This window comes from Hyperolius riggenbachi, chromosome 1, assembly GCF_040937935.1.
Source record: "Hyperolius riggenbachi isolate aHypRig1 chromosome 1, aHypRig1.pri, whole genome shotgun sequence".
Taxonomy (NCBI): domain Eukaryota; kingdom Metazoa; phylum Chordata; class Amphibia; order Anura; family Hyperoliidae; genus Hyperolius; species Hyperolius riggenbachi.
Genome location: NC_090646.1, coordinates 476909248 through 476925109, shown reverse-complemented (window position 1 = coordinate 476925109; position 15862 = coordinate 476909248). Strand labels below are relative to the sequence as shown.

The window sequence follows — 15862 nt, the reverse complement described above, 5'->3', positions numbered from 1 at the left end:
CTCTGCTTTTGGTGCTGGAGAACCTTGGCCCTGTCTACTGACAAGATGGCCATATTATTCTTGTGTTGACAAGTCAGACCGCTGGCAATGGCCATCACAATTTAATGTTCCTTTGTGTTGGATTTTTAGTTTACTTTGTTTTCTGCAAAATGGATGCAATGAAAATAAACACCACAAAAGTGGATGAATATGGCCGACACTCAAAAAAACATGAGTGTAACCCAGGACTAGGTATACTCAATGCTGCCTTTTACTAGTGTTGGTGTTTGAATTCGGCATAACGAATTCGGAACACCTGAATACTGCCGAACACCACACTTCACCAACAATTCAGTACCAAACAAGCGGACTGGGTCAGGGGGAGTTCACTTTGTGCGGTTCGCGTTGCATTTCACATGTCTCCGATGTTCCCTCCTCCCAAAGCCACAAGGAAAAGTATTGACATACACAGTGAAGCGCACATTTGTTAACTCTCCCTGACTCTGTCTGCATGTTTAGTACTGAAATGGTATTGAAGTGTGGTGCTTGCCTGGCTGTATTCGGCTGTTTAAAAATATTTATGCCAAATTTGAACACCAACACTTCCTTTTACAGGTCATGTAAAAAGCCAACAGACATCAAACGAACATCGAACATCAAACTGAGGTGAACTAACAGGTGAAGATGTTACAATCTGCTCTACTTAAAGTGAATCTGATGTGAGAGGCATATAGAGGCTGCCATTTTTATTTCCTTTCAAACAACAACAGTTGCATGGCATAAGTATTGTCTGAATAATACACCTGAAACAAGCATGGGGATAATATAGTCAGACTTCAGTCAGAAAGATCTGATTTGCATGCTTGTTCAGGGTCTATGGCTAAACGGATTCAAGACAGAGGATAAGCAGGGCAACAAGTCTATCTGTATTGTTTAAAATTAAAAAAAAATTCACTTCATAAAATCCTGGTGGTTCATATCAGTGCACTATCATTCATATAGGTATCCTGTACTTCAGTTTGCTGTGATTCTTCTAAACAGTATGGTGGCTAAGTGGTTTTTGTGCTTCAACATGCAGCACTAGAGTCCCGGATTCAAATCCCATCCCGCCACAATCTGCATGGATTTATTTATGTAGGCATCTTGTGTATGCATGGTTTCCTTTCCTCAAATACATAATAGCAAGTTAATTGGGTTCCCCACAAAATAAGGCCTATATTGTGGTAGCGGCATTAGATTGTGAGCACTCCTGAGGGACAGTTATCATGATGGGGAATGATGAACTGCTGTGGAAAATGTGTCAGTGCTATAATAATGATGATTAGGATAATAATGATAATTTGTAAGCATTCGTGTACTTTCCATGTAAACAGTCCCTCAAAAAAAAACAACATGCAAAACTACATTCAAAAAGCTAAGGGAGACCCGGAATATATTTGGATAACTAAAATAGTTACAGAACTCTAACCGTCTCATACAGGTAAGAAACTTTATTTAAGTTAAGGTGACATTCATAAACTAAGGAGGCCTCTCTGCCTGAATGTTGAGGATCCCTGGACACTTTCTTACTCATTCCTCCCCCCCTCCTCTCTCTGCTCTTTCCCCCTCCTTTACCCTCAGTTTTTCCTATTCAGATCCTGGGAAAAAGATTTTGCAGCTGGCTGAACTAAGGTTGTGAGTCACAAAGCCCCCCTCTCATCACAGTGACAATGCAAAGAAAGTGTCCCAACCCAATGAGCTGAGAATGGAGCCAACCCCCTGAATTCCCATCCAAGCCTTGCCGCTGACTCTACAAGCCAAAGGGACTTTATCTCACCCACACTGTGTGTGGCCTTGCATTAATATTATGTATTTGTCTGATGCCAGCATATTCCGCAGCACCATACAGAGTGAGATTAAGAATGAAATCCCCACTTGTTTCTTTGTACAAGCTTGTGTATACCTGTATTTTAAATGCTCTAGTCTTTCGCTATTGTTCGTCCGGCATAGCTAGCATATGTCCTGCTGGACGTAATCCATAAATGATTAATTGACAAGCATGTATTGTTACGATGGGACAATAGCAATACGTCATCAAAGACACTTCCCTATTCATCGGACATCATTAACCAATTTATAGGTAGCGCTTACTATATTCTTGAAAAATGTTATAGCAATAGCGTTCCATATTTATGAGCAGAGCTGCGGTAATGTTGGTATGAGATAAAATGAACCATTCGTCATCAAGGCTTTTTATCACCAGGCAATAAAACGGTTGCCTTTCATTTATTTCAACTTAATGCTAATGCATTTAAATAATTAGTGAATCATATGTGAATTTTATTTTCTTAACCCCAACGAAATATTCCCAGCAGACTTGTAGGTCAGTAATCTCCCATATGCCCGCCTGTGCCCTGGTCTCTCCCACTAGTATTGCCTTGTCAGTAGACAGCACGTGCCTTCCTCAATGACCTGACAGCAGGCTGTCCACTGCCAATGGTGCTAGCAGAAGTTGAACAGACAGGACAGCACTGAAGTCTTTGTTGAACCAATCCATCTTGTATATCTCAGGAATCCAGGTAAAAGTATATTTTGGGATCAGGTTTTGCTTGTGATCTTCTTGTGATCTAACTCAAAGAAATACTAAAATTGTAATGTTGCCTGGAGACCAGTTAGGCTCAACTGACTTATTATTATTTAGTTTGAAGGTCCTAGTCCCAAGACCTATCATGTTGTGACCTCACTGAACTAATATTGTTTTATGCTTTGTTTGTAGAAACTAGTAATCACAGCCTACCATCTCATTGGAATGACTGGAGAGTCCAGAGAGGAAGAGTATCTTGTTACATAGGAATAGAAATTAGTAGTAGTTACAAAATGCAAGATGAGCAAGGCCTTCGTGAATGTTTCTAACCAAATGCTTAAAGGAGCTTAAATCAGCTAGTAATCATTTAAAGCTAGCCTAAAGTGAAAATAAACTTATGATATTTACAATTGTATCTAGAGTTGTAATCCTATACTATCCTAAATAGGACTACCCTAGAATCTCATAGTTGTATTTTGTGTTTAAAAGTTTAAAATCTAAGTTTAAGATTTTTATTGTTTGAGGTGAATGGAACCTTTTTCAAGATGTGTACTGCTCCTGTAAAGACAAATCCTGAACTATCGACCTTTGTATCTGTCCCTTGTACTTAGAAGTGTTTCTCTGCCATGCAAGAGTTTTATAGTCTGTAATTAATAGTAAGAGTTACACGAGCCCCTACAATGAGAAAAAGGCTAGAAACTTCAAACTTCAAGTCCCCTTTAACATTTTTTCCACATGGTGGACTGAAGTTAACTAACCACTTCGCATCCAAATCTTGTTTCCCACTTATGGACCAAAGCACTTTTGACATTTTAGCTATGTCCCTATTTAATCAGTGATAACTTTATCCCCACTTATGACACCTAAATTAAATATATGTCGTTTTTTTTTTTTTTCAAGACAAGGCTTTCATTGTATGCTATTTTTCCCTCAAACAATTTTTCTTTCTATGCATTTTAATGGAAAAAAGAGGAAAAAAATATAAAAGAATATTATTTTTCAGTTTTACCAATTCCAGTTTAAAAATAAAAAGCGCAAAACACAAATTTTGTTTGGCTATTTCTACCATTTATCACAAAACTTAGATTATGTTTCTGTCACAATTTATGATGAGAATGTTTGATTGTGAAATAATGCTACAGAGTGTATTTTTCATTATGAACTGAGAAAATAAAAGTATTTTTAATGGTAAAAATCAACTTTATTGGTTTAAGGAACATATATTCCCTTTCACCAATTAGTGCTGCATCAGATAGTGCTGAAGGTGTGCACAGGAGAAAGCCCAATTGTGCACAGCACTGCTTCAGCCACAAGACGTATATCTACATCCTGGTGGCTTAGATGAAGTCACAGAGGACGTAGATATACTGTATTGGTGGATAAAGTGGTTAAAGCACACCTGAAGTGAGAGGGATATAGAGACAAATATATTTATTTCCTTTTAAACAGTGCAAATTGTCTGGCTATCCTGCTGATGCTCTGACTCTAGTACTTTTAGCCATAGACCCTGAACAAGCATGCAGATCATATATTTCTAACTGAATTTGCTGCATGCTTGTTCCCAATCAGTGATTCAGACACATGGATTTCATGCTATAAATACTGGACTCTGTAGCAAGAACTTTGCCTAAAATATTTGGTTGGGCTGTGCTTATTTGGTGGACTGTGAACAGACCCATAGCATTGTATGAGCAGTGAGATGACATGCAGAATTATTCTGCAATGCAACTGAGCACTGTGAAAGGAGCCTTAACAGATGATTTGGTGATAAAGCTAGTATTATAAGTATAAAGCTGGATCCACACTGTGCACATTGCATAATGCGCTTGTTATAATGTCTTTGAACTGCAATGGACACTGCACACATTCTACCATACATGTTAATTCAAAACAAGGCAGAACAGTGTGATCTGTTACAATGCAGAGATGTGAACAGGCCCATAGAATTGGATAAGCAGTGAGATGAAATGCAAAATTATTGTGCAACCCAACTGTGACTGCACCCAAAAATGCCATAATGAACTTACCTGGGGCTTCCTCCAGCCTCCTGTAGTCTGTGCGGTCCCTCAGCATCCTCTGGGCTCCCTCCGCTTGGCAGCTCCATTAGCTGTGCGACTTCGCGAGGAGTCGTGTGCAACTGTGCATGCACTGCCCCACTGTGCGACCGCACCCGTGAGTGTTCTGGGCGATGGGCATGTGAGCAAGATGGGCGCAGAACGCTACTCACCAAAATGCGGAAGCTCTGCTGTCACTGGGACAACAAAGCAGGCGAGTTCAGTTGCGGAACAGTAGCACGAATGGCGTGAGTGTGCGGCGGCGAATAGTTGCAATCTACATCCTGTCAGAGCTGCACAGCCACCAGCCGGATGTAGATTCCAACTACGTCGGCCCGTAAAAGGTTAAAAGATAACTGAAGTGATAGGGGGTATGAAGACTGCCATATTTATTTCCTTTTAAACAATACCAGTTGCCTGGCGTCCTGCTAATCTTTTATACATCGGTAGTGTCTGAATCACACACCTGAAACATGCACGCAGCTAATCCAGTCAGACTTCAGTCAAACATCTTATCTGCATGCTTGTTCAGGGTCTATAGATAAACGTATTAAAGACAGAGGATTAGCAGAACAGCCAGGCAATGTGCATTGTCTAAAAGGAAATAAATATAGCAGCCACCATATCCCTCTCACGTTAGTTGTCCTTTAGGCCCCTTTCACACATGTAACATTGCGTCACAGTACTCTCCCCCGTAGCCCCCCTCCCCTCCCCCCCCTTTCGCCTGCAGTGCGTCGCCGTGGCCATTCGTCTCTATGAGACAGGCCAGAGTACCTGTGGGGTGACGTGATGCGACACAAGTGTTCCAGGCACCGCAGAGTAATGTACAAGCGGCAGTGTGTTACCCTGCAATTCCTGGAAGTAAACCAGAAGGCCCGTGTTATTGTTTAAATTTATTTTTAACAGTTGTAACTCAGCCATAACTAGCGGTGCTATTTTCCTAGGCTGTTGCACCACTATAGTGTGCAAACAGCCTCAAAGTTTGGCCAGCAGTGAGCACATGGCAATAATAATCCGCTTTCTTTGAAGGGGCAGATCTAGGTAAGTCCGGGTTTGGCACTGTAAAGGTCCAGGACATACCTCCACACTAGGACACACCTCCACACTAGGACACACCTCCACACTAGGACACACCTCCACACTAAAGGTGGCCATACACTGGCCCGATTCGTGGCCGTTTCGACAGCAGATTCGATCCTGGGATCGAATCTGCTGCCAAACGTTTGCGCTAAACGCACCCACCGATCCGATTTCCTCCCGAAATCGGATCGGTCCGTCGATCGCGCCGTGCGGGAAATTACCCTCGATCGCGCGCGGGTAGGGTGCGCGTTGCTAGCGGCGGCCGATCCGATCAGGCATACATTACCTGACGCTGGCTCCCGGGCGTCTTCTCCACGCTGCACTGCTCTGTTCCGGCTCCATCCCGGCGCTTCCTGTGTCACTGCAGTGACCAGGAAGTTCAAATAGAGGGCGCTCTATTTGAACTTCCTGGTCACGGAGTGACACAGGAAGCGCCGGGATGGAGCAAGAACAGAGCAGTGCGGTGCAGCGTGGAGAAGACGCCCGGGAGCCAGCTTCAGGTAATGTATGGGGGGGGGGGGGGCACAGGCGGCAGGAGCAGCTCAACAGATTGTGATAGGTTTCAGGCTGAAATCGATTCACAATCTGTTTGCAGTAAGGGCAGCCATACGATCCCTCTCTGATCAGATTCGATCAGATAGGGATCTGTCAGCTGGTCGATCTAATGGCAAATCGACCAGTGTATGGCTACCTTAAAGCCTATCAGGTTCTGTCTTATAGACATAGTCAATGAGATAGTAATCAGTTTGGCTTGTGTGCAAGTTTAAAGCAAACTGTATGCAGTTTGTAATTAGGCCAAGTAAATACACTTTCTGTCACTTTGGATCTTTCCAAGCTGCACACCATATGCATTCAATTTGCATGCAAACCAAAATTACTAGCATCTCATTGACCATCTAGTTTGCAAGGGACACTGTATCATAATGATAAGATGCAGGGACGTTATCCGCTAGCTGGGAAATGACCAGCAAGAAACGCGACTGTAACTTTCATGGTAAAAGAACAAGGTGTTACACATCTGTTTTTCTATCAGTGAACATTTGTACAGCAGTACAGGGCTGTGTATTGAGGCATTGTATTTTGTCAGCTGCCTAGAATTCAGCTTTAAGACTTTTTATCTTTATAATTAAATTATGGTGTAAATCTGTGGCGTAGTAACACAAAGAAGCACTTCTGTGCACTTGACATTATCACACCAGCACATGATTAAACATGGAAAATGTATGGGTAAATGTATCCACTGATCATTTGCTGTTCAGATATGACCAGTAACCCTCCGATTCTTTTTTAAAGGTCCACTATCGTGGAAAATTGTAATATTTAAATTAAATGAAAACACAAAATAAAAAATTCTACAAGGGTAAAATGTACCATAAATTACTTTCTTTCCTATGTTGCTGTCACTTAAATGGATCCGAGATAAACTTTTACTCATTGCATAATTGTAAGACTCTAATTCCCTATAAACTAAACAAGCCTCGCCCACAGCTCCTTTTGTGCCTTGGCACTGTAACAAGGGCTTATGGGAGCTCAGTATGGGCAGGAGGAGGAGGAGGTTACTAGCCATTGATTTCAGAGGCAGAGGGGAGGAGGGAGGGGGAGAGGGGACTGAATTTACACACAGGCAAGCTGATAGTTTCTCCAGCCCTCAGCCTGTGACAATGTGACAAACATAACATGGCTGCCCTCATTGTATCACAGGAATAAATAATTGTAAACTTTTGACGCTGTTTGTAGCTAGATATGCTGTGTAAACTATCTAAACTTTAGATAAGATACATAGACAAATTACTTGTTATAGTAAGTTTTTCATCTCGGATCTACTTTAAATCTGAGAGAACTGACAGGATTTTGACTAGTCCATTTCTTTATGGGGTATTCTCAGTATTTCATTTAATCTTTATAAAAGCACTCCCTGGAAAGGATCTATACAAAGTTGCAGCCCCCCCCACACACACACACACACCAGCACCACTTCTTCGCACATTGCTCTGGCAGTTATAACTCATTAAATGATTGTGGAAATAAAGAAAATAAATAAAACCTAGAGAGTCCCCCAGGAGGAGGTGGGCTAGTCAAAAACCTGTCAGTTCTGTCAGATTTCTTCTACCTACTGTAAGTGACAGCAACATAGGAAAAACATGTTTTTGCCATTTACCTTAAATATTAAAATTTTTCATGATAGTGGTCCTTTAAGAATAATCCTCTCCTCAAACCCCCCGCCCCCCAGGTGTACACTGCACATGCTGCAGAGGGTGCCCACGCCCCGACTTCTCTCTTCTTCTCTCACCGTGAGCTGTCATTACTGTGCCAGTTGTAATACGCATTTGTCCAAGCTGTTGCAACTGCCTTTTAGTATATAAGATAAGTTTACATAAACAGCATCATTTACATAGTGCTGAATGTTACACTAGACACAACTGCTATTTTTTATTTCACTTTTTCTCCTGAGTTCCCTCCTAGAATAATTTGCTATCTTCTGTTTGAAATAACTTTCAACCACTCAGTAATTAGAAAAGTACTAAAAAGTAGTGGCAGTGTTTTATTAATAAGATGTGAAAATATCACCTAGGAGAAAACGTAGGAGAAAAAGTCTCAGCCGCCATACTAGTTACCGCAACTAGTACATATGTATGACCTGAAGGGTGCTAACCTCTCCCCAGACGCTGCCAGAACTATGCTGCCCATCAGCCACTTACGTGTGGATAGGCCAGGCGGTTTTCAGTTCAGTAACGCTAACAGTGATTTTAAAAGGGGCAATGCTTGCTGTTAGCTGCCCTCAAACTGCGTGGGTAAGCTCAGTCTTAAAGAGACTCCGTAACAAAAATTGCATCCTGTTTTTTTATCATCCTACAAGTTCCAAAAGCTATTCTAATGTGTTCTGGCTTACTGCAGCACTTTCTACTATCACCATCTCTGTAATAAATCAACTTATCTCTCTCTTGTCAGACTTGTCAGCCTGTGTCTGGAAGGCTGCCAAGTTCTTCAGTGTTGTGGTTCTGTGATGCATCTCCCCCCTCCAGGCCCCTCTCTGCACACTGCCTGTGTATTATTTAGATTAGGGCAGCTTCTCTCTTATCTTTTACAAGCTGGATAAATCCTCCTCTGAGCTGGCTGGGCTTTCACATACTGAGGAATTACATACAGGCAGAGCTGTCTGCACTCTGCAGGAAGAAACAGCCTGACACTTCAGTGGAAGATAGCTGCAGGGGGAAAGAAACACACAAATGATCTCTTGAGATTCAAAAGGAAGGGTGTATACAGCCTGCTTGTGTATGAATGTATTTTCTATGTGTGGACATACTGTACATCAACTTACTTCCTGTTTTGGTGTCCATTGTGTTTGTTTATAAACAAACTTTTTAAAACTGTTTTTAACCACTTTTAATGTGGCGAGGAGCGGCGAAATTGTGACAGAGGGTAATAGGAGATGTTCCCTAACGCACTGGTATGTTTACTTTTGTGCGATTTTAACAATACAGATTCTCTTTAAAGGGAACCTAAACTGAGAAGGATATGGATTTTTCCTTTTAAAATAATACCAGTTGCCTGACTCTACTGCTGATCTTGGGCTCGATTCACTAAAGCGTGATAACTCAGTTATCACGTGTAAAGGCTTTGCACGTGCTAACTCGAGTGTAAAGGCTTTGCATGTGCTAACTCGAGTGTTAAGGCTTTGCATGTGCTAACTCAAGTGTAAAGGCTTTGCATGTGCTAACTCAAGTGTAAAGGCTTTGCATGTGCTAACTCGAGTGTAAAGGCTTTGCATGTGCTAACTCGAGTGTAAAGGCTTTGCATGTGCTAACTCAAGTGTAAAGGCTTTGCATGTGCTAACTCGAGTGTAAAGGCTTTGCATGTGCTAACTCGAGTGTAAAGGCTTTGCACGTGCTAACTCGAGTGTAAAGGCTTTGCATGTGCTAACTCAAGTGTAAAGGCTTTGCATGTGCTAACTCAAGTGTAAAGGCTTTGCATGTGCTAACTCGAGTGTAAAGGCTTTGCATGTGCTAACTCGAGTGTAAAGGCTTTGCATGTGCTAACTCAAGTGTAAAGGCTTTGCATGTGCTAACTCGAGTGTAAAGGCTTTGCATGTGCTAACTCGAGTGTAAAGGCTTTGCATGTGCTAACTCGAGTGTAAAGGCTTTGCATGTGCTAACTCGAATGTTAAGGCTTTGCACGTGCAAACTTGGGTGGTAAGTAGTTTGCACGTGCAAAGCGGCTTTTCACTGCCGTGCTAACACTTAGCACCCTTTAGTGAATCGAGCCCCTTGTGTCTATAATACTTTTAGCCACAGCCCCTCAAAAAGCATGCAGATCAGGAGCTCTGACTGAAGTCAGACTGGATTTGGTGCATGCTTGTTTCAGGTGTGCGATTCAGCCACTACTGCAGACAAAGAGATCAGCAGGACTGCCAGGCAACTGGTATTGTTTAAAAGGAAACCTCCATAACCCTCTCAGTTAAGGTTCCCTTTAATGTGAATTTAAATGGCTGTGCAGTTCAAGTTGTTAAAGTTAGTGGAGCCTGTCCTGTTGACACCTTAAAGGAAATCTGAGAGGGGAATATCAAAAATGTATACCTACCTGGGCCTTTCTTAAGCCCCCTCAGGCCAGATCGCTCCCACGCTGCCGTCCTCCGCTGCCTGCAACCTCCGCAAATTGCTGCTCAAAATAATACAGAGCAGGCGCAGAATGCTCCCAGCCATGGGAGCGAGATCGGGAGCATGCACAGCCTGACTGCGCCTGCGCTGACTGGCCCAAACTGGCCGACTTACCGGGGCCAGTTGCGGAGGCTGCAGGCAGCAGAGGACGGCGGCGTGGGAGCAATCTGGTTGGAGGGATCTGGAGGAAGCCCCAAGTATGTATACATTTTTCATATCCCCGGTCTCAGGTACACTTTAAGGTGCATACACACATCCAGTTTTGATTGGCCAATGACACTGACCAATTTTACCACAATGTATGATGAGGGGGACCAGAGCATCGGTGAGTGGCTGCGCGGGCACAGGATGTCTACGGGGGACCATTAGAAGCCCCGGGTAAGTTCAACTCTTTTTCCCAATACCCCCCTACAGTAGTCCTTTAAGCTTTCGCCTATATTTTCACACTTTATCAATAAATGCCTTTTAAGCTACCAGCAAGCAAAAAAATACTCAGAATAATTTTGACAGGACTTTTTCACCTACTTTTTTGGTACTTTTTTAAGTGCAGTGTGTTGAAAAGTTATTTTAAACAGAAGATTAAAAATTATATCCTAGGAGAAAACATAGGAGAAAAAGTGAATTGAAGAGTGTTACTTTAGTTAACTATCTTTTTCAGATGGCATAAATAATATTTTTGATTTTTACTCAAGATGATTCAATGCAAATGTGTGGCATGCAATAAAGTTTTTTTTTGCGTCAGAATTCTGAGATTTTTAAACTTATTACAAAACTGGATTGCGATATAAGGTGTATTATGGTTTGAAGTCTGCTTGCCTGGCAATCTATGAGCTAAAACTGTGTGATCGTGGAAGAAATAGGACATTTTCCAATCAAAGTTAATTGCGCATGGATAGTGTTACACAACATAGACCTGAAGGAAGATATAAACCCTGCTGGTCTGATCTCAATGACAACATGACCATCAGCACGATGTAAAAACTTTTCTAGTATGGCCCTGGATAGGTTAGTGAACCGACACGTGCACTTTCTTACACACAAAGGAATACATTGAAAAAATGCATTGCCACAATTTTCTTTTGATTTTCTATTTTTTTCTTCCAAAAGCAAACATGCCTGTTTTTCCAAGATAAGAGGGTTAATGTTATATTGAACAGACTTAATCATCCCTGTTACTATGAAAAAAAAACTACCAAAAAGTAGGTGGAAAAGTACTATAGGAATTATTTTGAGTGTTTTCTTGTTTGTAAATGGTTTTAAAAGCATTTTTATTGACAATGTTTGAAAATATCACCTAGGAGAAAACTCAGGAGAAAAAAATGCAGTTTTCTCCTAGGAGATGATTTTTCTCATCTTCTATTTAGAATAACTTTGCAGCACTTTGAAATTGAAAGTACCAAAAAGTAGGTGAAAAAGTACTAGCAAAACTAAGTATTTTCTTGCTTGCTGGTGATTTAAAAGGCATTTTATTCACAAGTTTGAAAATATCACCAAATGTCCAAATGCAATTAACTTTTTCTCCCGAGTTTCTTCCTAGGTGATAATTTTAAACTTGTCAATAAAATGCCATTTTAACCACCAGCAAGCAAGAAAATACTCAAAATAATTGTGATAGTACTCTTTCACCCATTTTTCTGTACTTTTTCAGTTGAAAACAGCTAGAAAGTTATTTTAATGAGAAGATGAAAAATGATCTCCTAGGGAAAACTCGAGACAAAAGGTTAATTGCATATGGGCCCATATCTCTTACTATGTTTGGTGGGCAAAAAAATAAAAGTTATTATAAAAAATTAGAAAGACCAACTGATTGAAAAAAATAGCCAATCTACCATCTCCTGGATATATATATATATATATATATATATATATATATATATATATATATATATATATATATATATATATATATATATATATATATATATATATATATATATATATATATATATATATATATATTTTTATTTTTTTTTTTTTTTTTTTGCAGAGACAGCATAAAAAATCTGCCTTTGGAAAAAGTTATTATAAAAAATTAGAAGTGAGTGACCATATGACCAGAAAGATCAACTGATTAAAAAAAATAGCCAATCTACCATCTCCTGGATATATATGTATATATATATATATATATATATATATATTTTTTTATTTTTTTTTTGCAGAGACAGCATAAAAATCTGCCTTTGAAGTACAGTTGCAGTGTGAGAGAGGTGTAATTAGAGGGAGGAGAGCAGTTTATCAATGATTAACACTACTGAAAGCACACATTGAGATGACCATTACCATTATAACACCAGTGAAAAGCTAATGCAGTGGTTGAAGAAAGGCCCCAGGTGGGCCCACTGAGCCAGGAGCACAGCTGTAGTTGGAACCTCTTCATCTCCTATTGCTACAGCACTGACTGGGGTTACAGATTTTTATTTTACCTATAACTTTTTGGCAATTAGTGTTAATTATAATAGATCATTTCACTTCTGTGAAACTTTGCATCATTTTTGCAGTACAAAATTGATTGTTATTACGATTCTGCATGTAATCTTTATTTCGCGTAAGTTTTGCAAAATTATGTTTATCTCGAAAGACTGAACTGCGCATGCACAGGTGGATTACCGGTGTGATGACACGGTGTGATGACGCGCCAGGTGCACAGACGGGCCATGCATGCACAACTTCAGCTGAAGTTGCCAGCTTAAAGGGAACCAGAGAGGAACGGGGGGTGAAAAAAGGAAAAGGATTTCATACATACCTGGGGCTTCTTCCAGCCCCATAAGCCTGAATCGCTCCCACGCCGCCGTCCTCAGCTTCCTGGATCCGCCGGTACCGGGCCCGTCACTTCCGGCGGACGCGGCAAATTGTCCGCATCACAGGGGCTCCCTCCATACACGTACGCATGCGGCTGCGCAGTAAGCAGCCACATGCGTATCTGTATGGGGAGAGCACCCTGTGATGCGGAGAATTGGCCGCGTCCGCCTGCCGACTTGCCGACTCGCGGCAATGACGGGACCCGGTGGCGGCGGATCCAGGCAGCGGAGGACGGCGGCGTGGGAGCGATCCGTGCGTATGGGGCTGGAGGAAGCCCCAGGTATGTATGTGTCATCCTCTCTGGTTCCCTTTAACAGAGCCGCCAGCGGGACCATGGAGGGGACCCAGAGGACGCCAAGGGACCCCGTGGGCTACGGGGGGCTAGAAGGAGCCCCAGGTAAGTCCAGATTTCCTTTTTTATTGCTGTTCAGGGTCCCTTTAAGTCCTTAAGTGGTTTGAAGTCAATGTGAATTTTCACAATACGAGTCAAATTACGCATTTTAATTATGATTAATAATCGTTTGAAATTCTGAAAGTTCTAATAGTGAGTTTTTCTGCAAAATTAATTCTATGTAAAATTTTAGCTTATCAATAATGGCAAGCTAATTGAAGTTTTGCACAAAAAAAAAGCAATAAATAATATTACACATATTAACATTTATTCCATTTTGAGCAAGCAGAATTGTGTGCAAGCTCATTTCATCCAGCGTTCTTGGCCAAATTTTATAGCATTGTAAGTCTCGCCTCCAGGTAGTCAATGTTGCCATTGTTGTGTCCAAGAAATGGCAGCAATTGTTGAAACATTAATAAAGCCAAATACACTGCAGAGTAGTTATTAGAGAACACACAGGCAGAGCAGATAACAGAGCAGGTATACAATGTACTGAGATTAGCCTGACTTACATAAACTTTGCAAAGAGTTTGGAAAGCTGTGCGGCCTTCCTCCAAGTAAAGTTGCCAGCGTGCTCACCCACAATTAGCATACCATGAACAATGGCGTATGAGCAAGTGCCAAGATATTCCTATACCCGTGTAGGCTAGTCGCTGGATTTGATTGCCTTGCTGTACCTACTATCCTTATATACACAAGCAGAGTTGCAATGTTTCTACTGTCATGAAGATTGCGCTGAGTATGGTGGGAAAGACACTTAGTCATTCCATATTTACACACTAAGCAAAGTCTCTATAGTGAGGTCACAACAAATTCACTGTTAGGGTTTCCTTAAGTCTTTAGTTATCATGTTAGTTATCCTGTTCTGCAGAATTCAGTGATACCACTTAATAAAGAGATGCTTAGTGTACTTCTTATGTACATCACCACCATTGTTCATTGAAAGTTCCAGGCGCATACAGCATGTTGAATGAGATACTATGTATACATTTCATAATAATAAGGTTTACTCGTATTAATCTGTAAATGAGTTACACCAAGCAGGTAAAAGAAAGCCTTTCAAACAACTGACCGGTACCGCTGCTAAATAAGCACCTAAACCTATAAACCTATAGTGTGTATTTGTCTGTTGTTGCAGGTAAGTCTGTGTCATGGATCTGATCTGCAATTAATTTAGACTCTCAGATGTCCCCTCTCCATCTCTTACTTCAACACAATTTAGGACAGGGGTTATTTAACAAAAATAAGAGTAAAGATGAGGACACTATAATTGCACGTAACAAGAAAGTAAACTTACGTCCAGCATTTGTACCCCTCATTAGTAACCATTTCCCCTTATGAGTGTAGATTTCAGTGAGATACAAGCGTACAGGTTAACACAGCACACAGCGCAGGCACACAGCAGGTCAGTCTCTCTGTCTCTTGTGTTTGTCCTTACCGTTCTCTGAAGAGGTGGAATTGTCACAGTCAGAGATGAGCTGCTGGGGTTTCCTCTGCTTCCTGCGTGACATTTTAGCCACTGCCTTGTGCTGGAAACTTCACTTCCACAGAACAAGTGTAGAACCTGATATCTCACTGCTCTTTCACAATGGCTTAAACTCTTCTTCTTTGTCCCCCTGCAATGCTCAGGGCTGGATGGCATTTGTCACGTCGCACATATCACAATCCCTATCTATCTATCTATCTATCTGTCTATCTATCTGTCTATCTATCTATCTATCTGTCTATCTATCTATCTATCTATCTATCTATCTATCTATGCTGTGTCCTATCTCTCTCCCACTTACAAGAGTATCAGGAAGTTTCTTTGTCTCCCTCTCTCCCCCTGAGGCATATTTAATCTCCCTCTGCTTTATCTGAAGCTCTTGTCCCAAACTCTTCAGGCACATCACAGTTGGCCAGCTACTAATCAGACACTCCTACTTTTTCCAACTCCCACTTATTGTGACAAATAAGACAAGAATTCCATGAAATTGACTGATTGCCCTGTAAATGGGTGCCCAGCCCTCCCCCAGAGACACCTTCCTTTCAGTATGGGAGGATGGCTTGAAGAATGTTGCTTTAAGAGATATGATGTGAATGAGAAATCCCCCCTTGAGAATGTGTTATAGGATTTGTATGAGAGAATAGAATAGAATAGAATTTAGGATGTGACATGATAACAACACAGTGACAGACTTGCTGGAATACAAGTTTCAGCGTTTTAGAAGAACAGTTTTGGGAGCTTAACATCTTCCTGAATGTTTTACAAGTGACCCCATGCAGTGGCTATTTGCACCATTGACATTGTGGCTTACCTGTCAGTGTTGGATTCTGTATAGCTAGTTCTGAGATTCAG

General features: G+C 41.2%; 1 protein-coding gene across 1 annotated transcript in view; it reads right to left on the bottom strand.

Moving 5' to 3' along the window:
• SALL2 (spalt like transcription factor 2) overlaps positions 1-15035 on the bottom strand; it is a 43648-nt gene extending 28613 nt beyond the window's left edge. The window contains exon 1 of the mRNA XM_068271508.1: positions 14963-15035. Within this exon, the coding sequence (XP_068127609.1) occupies positions 14963-15035 (73 nt within the window). The remainder of the gene's footprint in view (positions 1-14962) is intronic.
• Between the last annotated feature and the right edge of the window lie 827 nt (positions 15036-15862).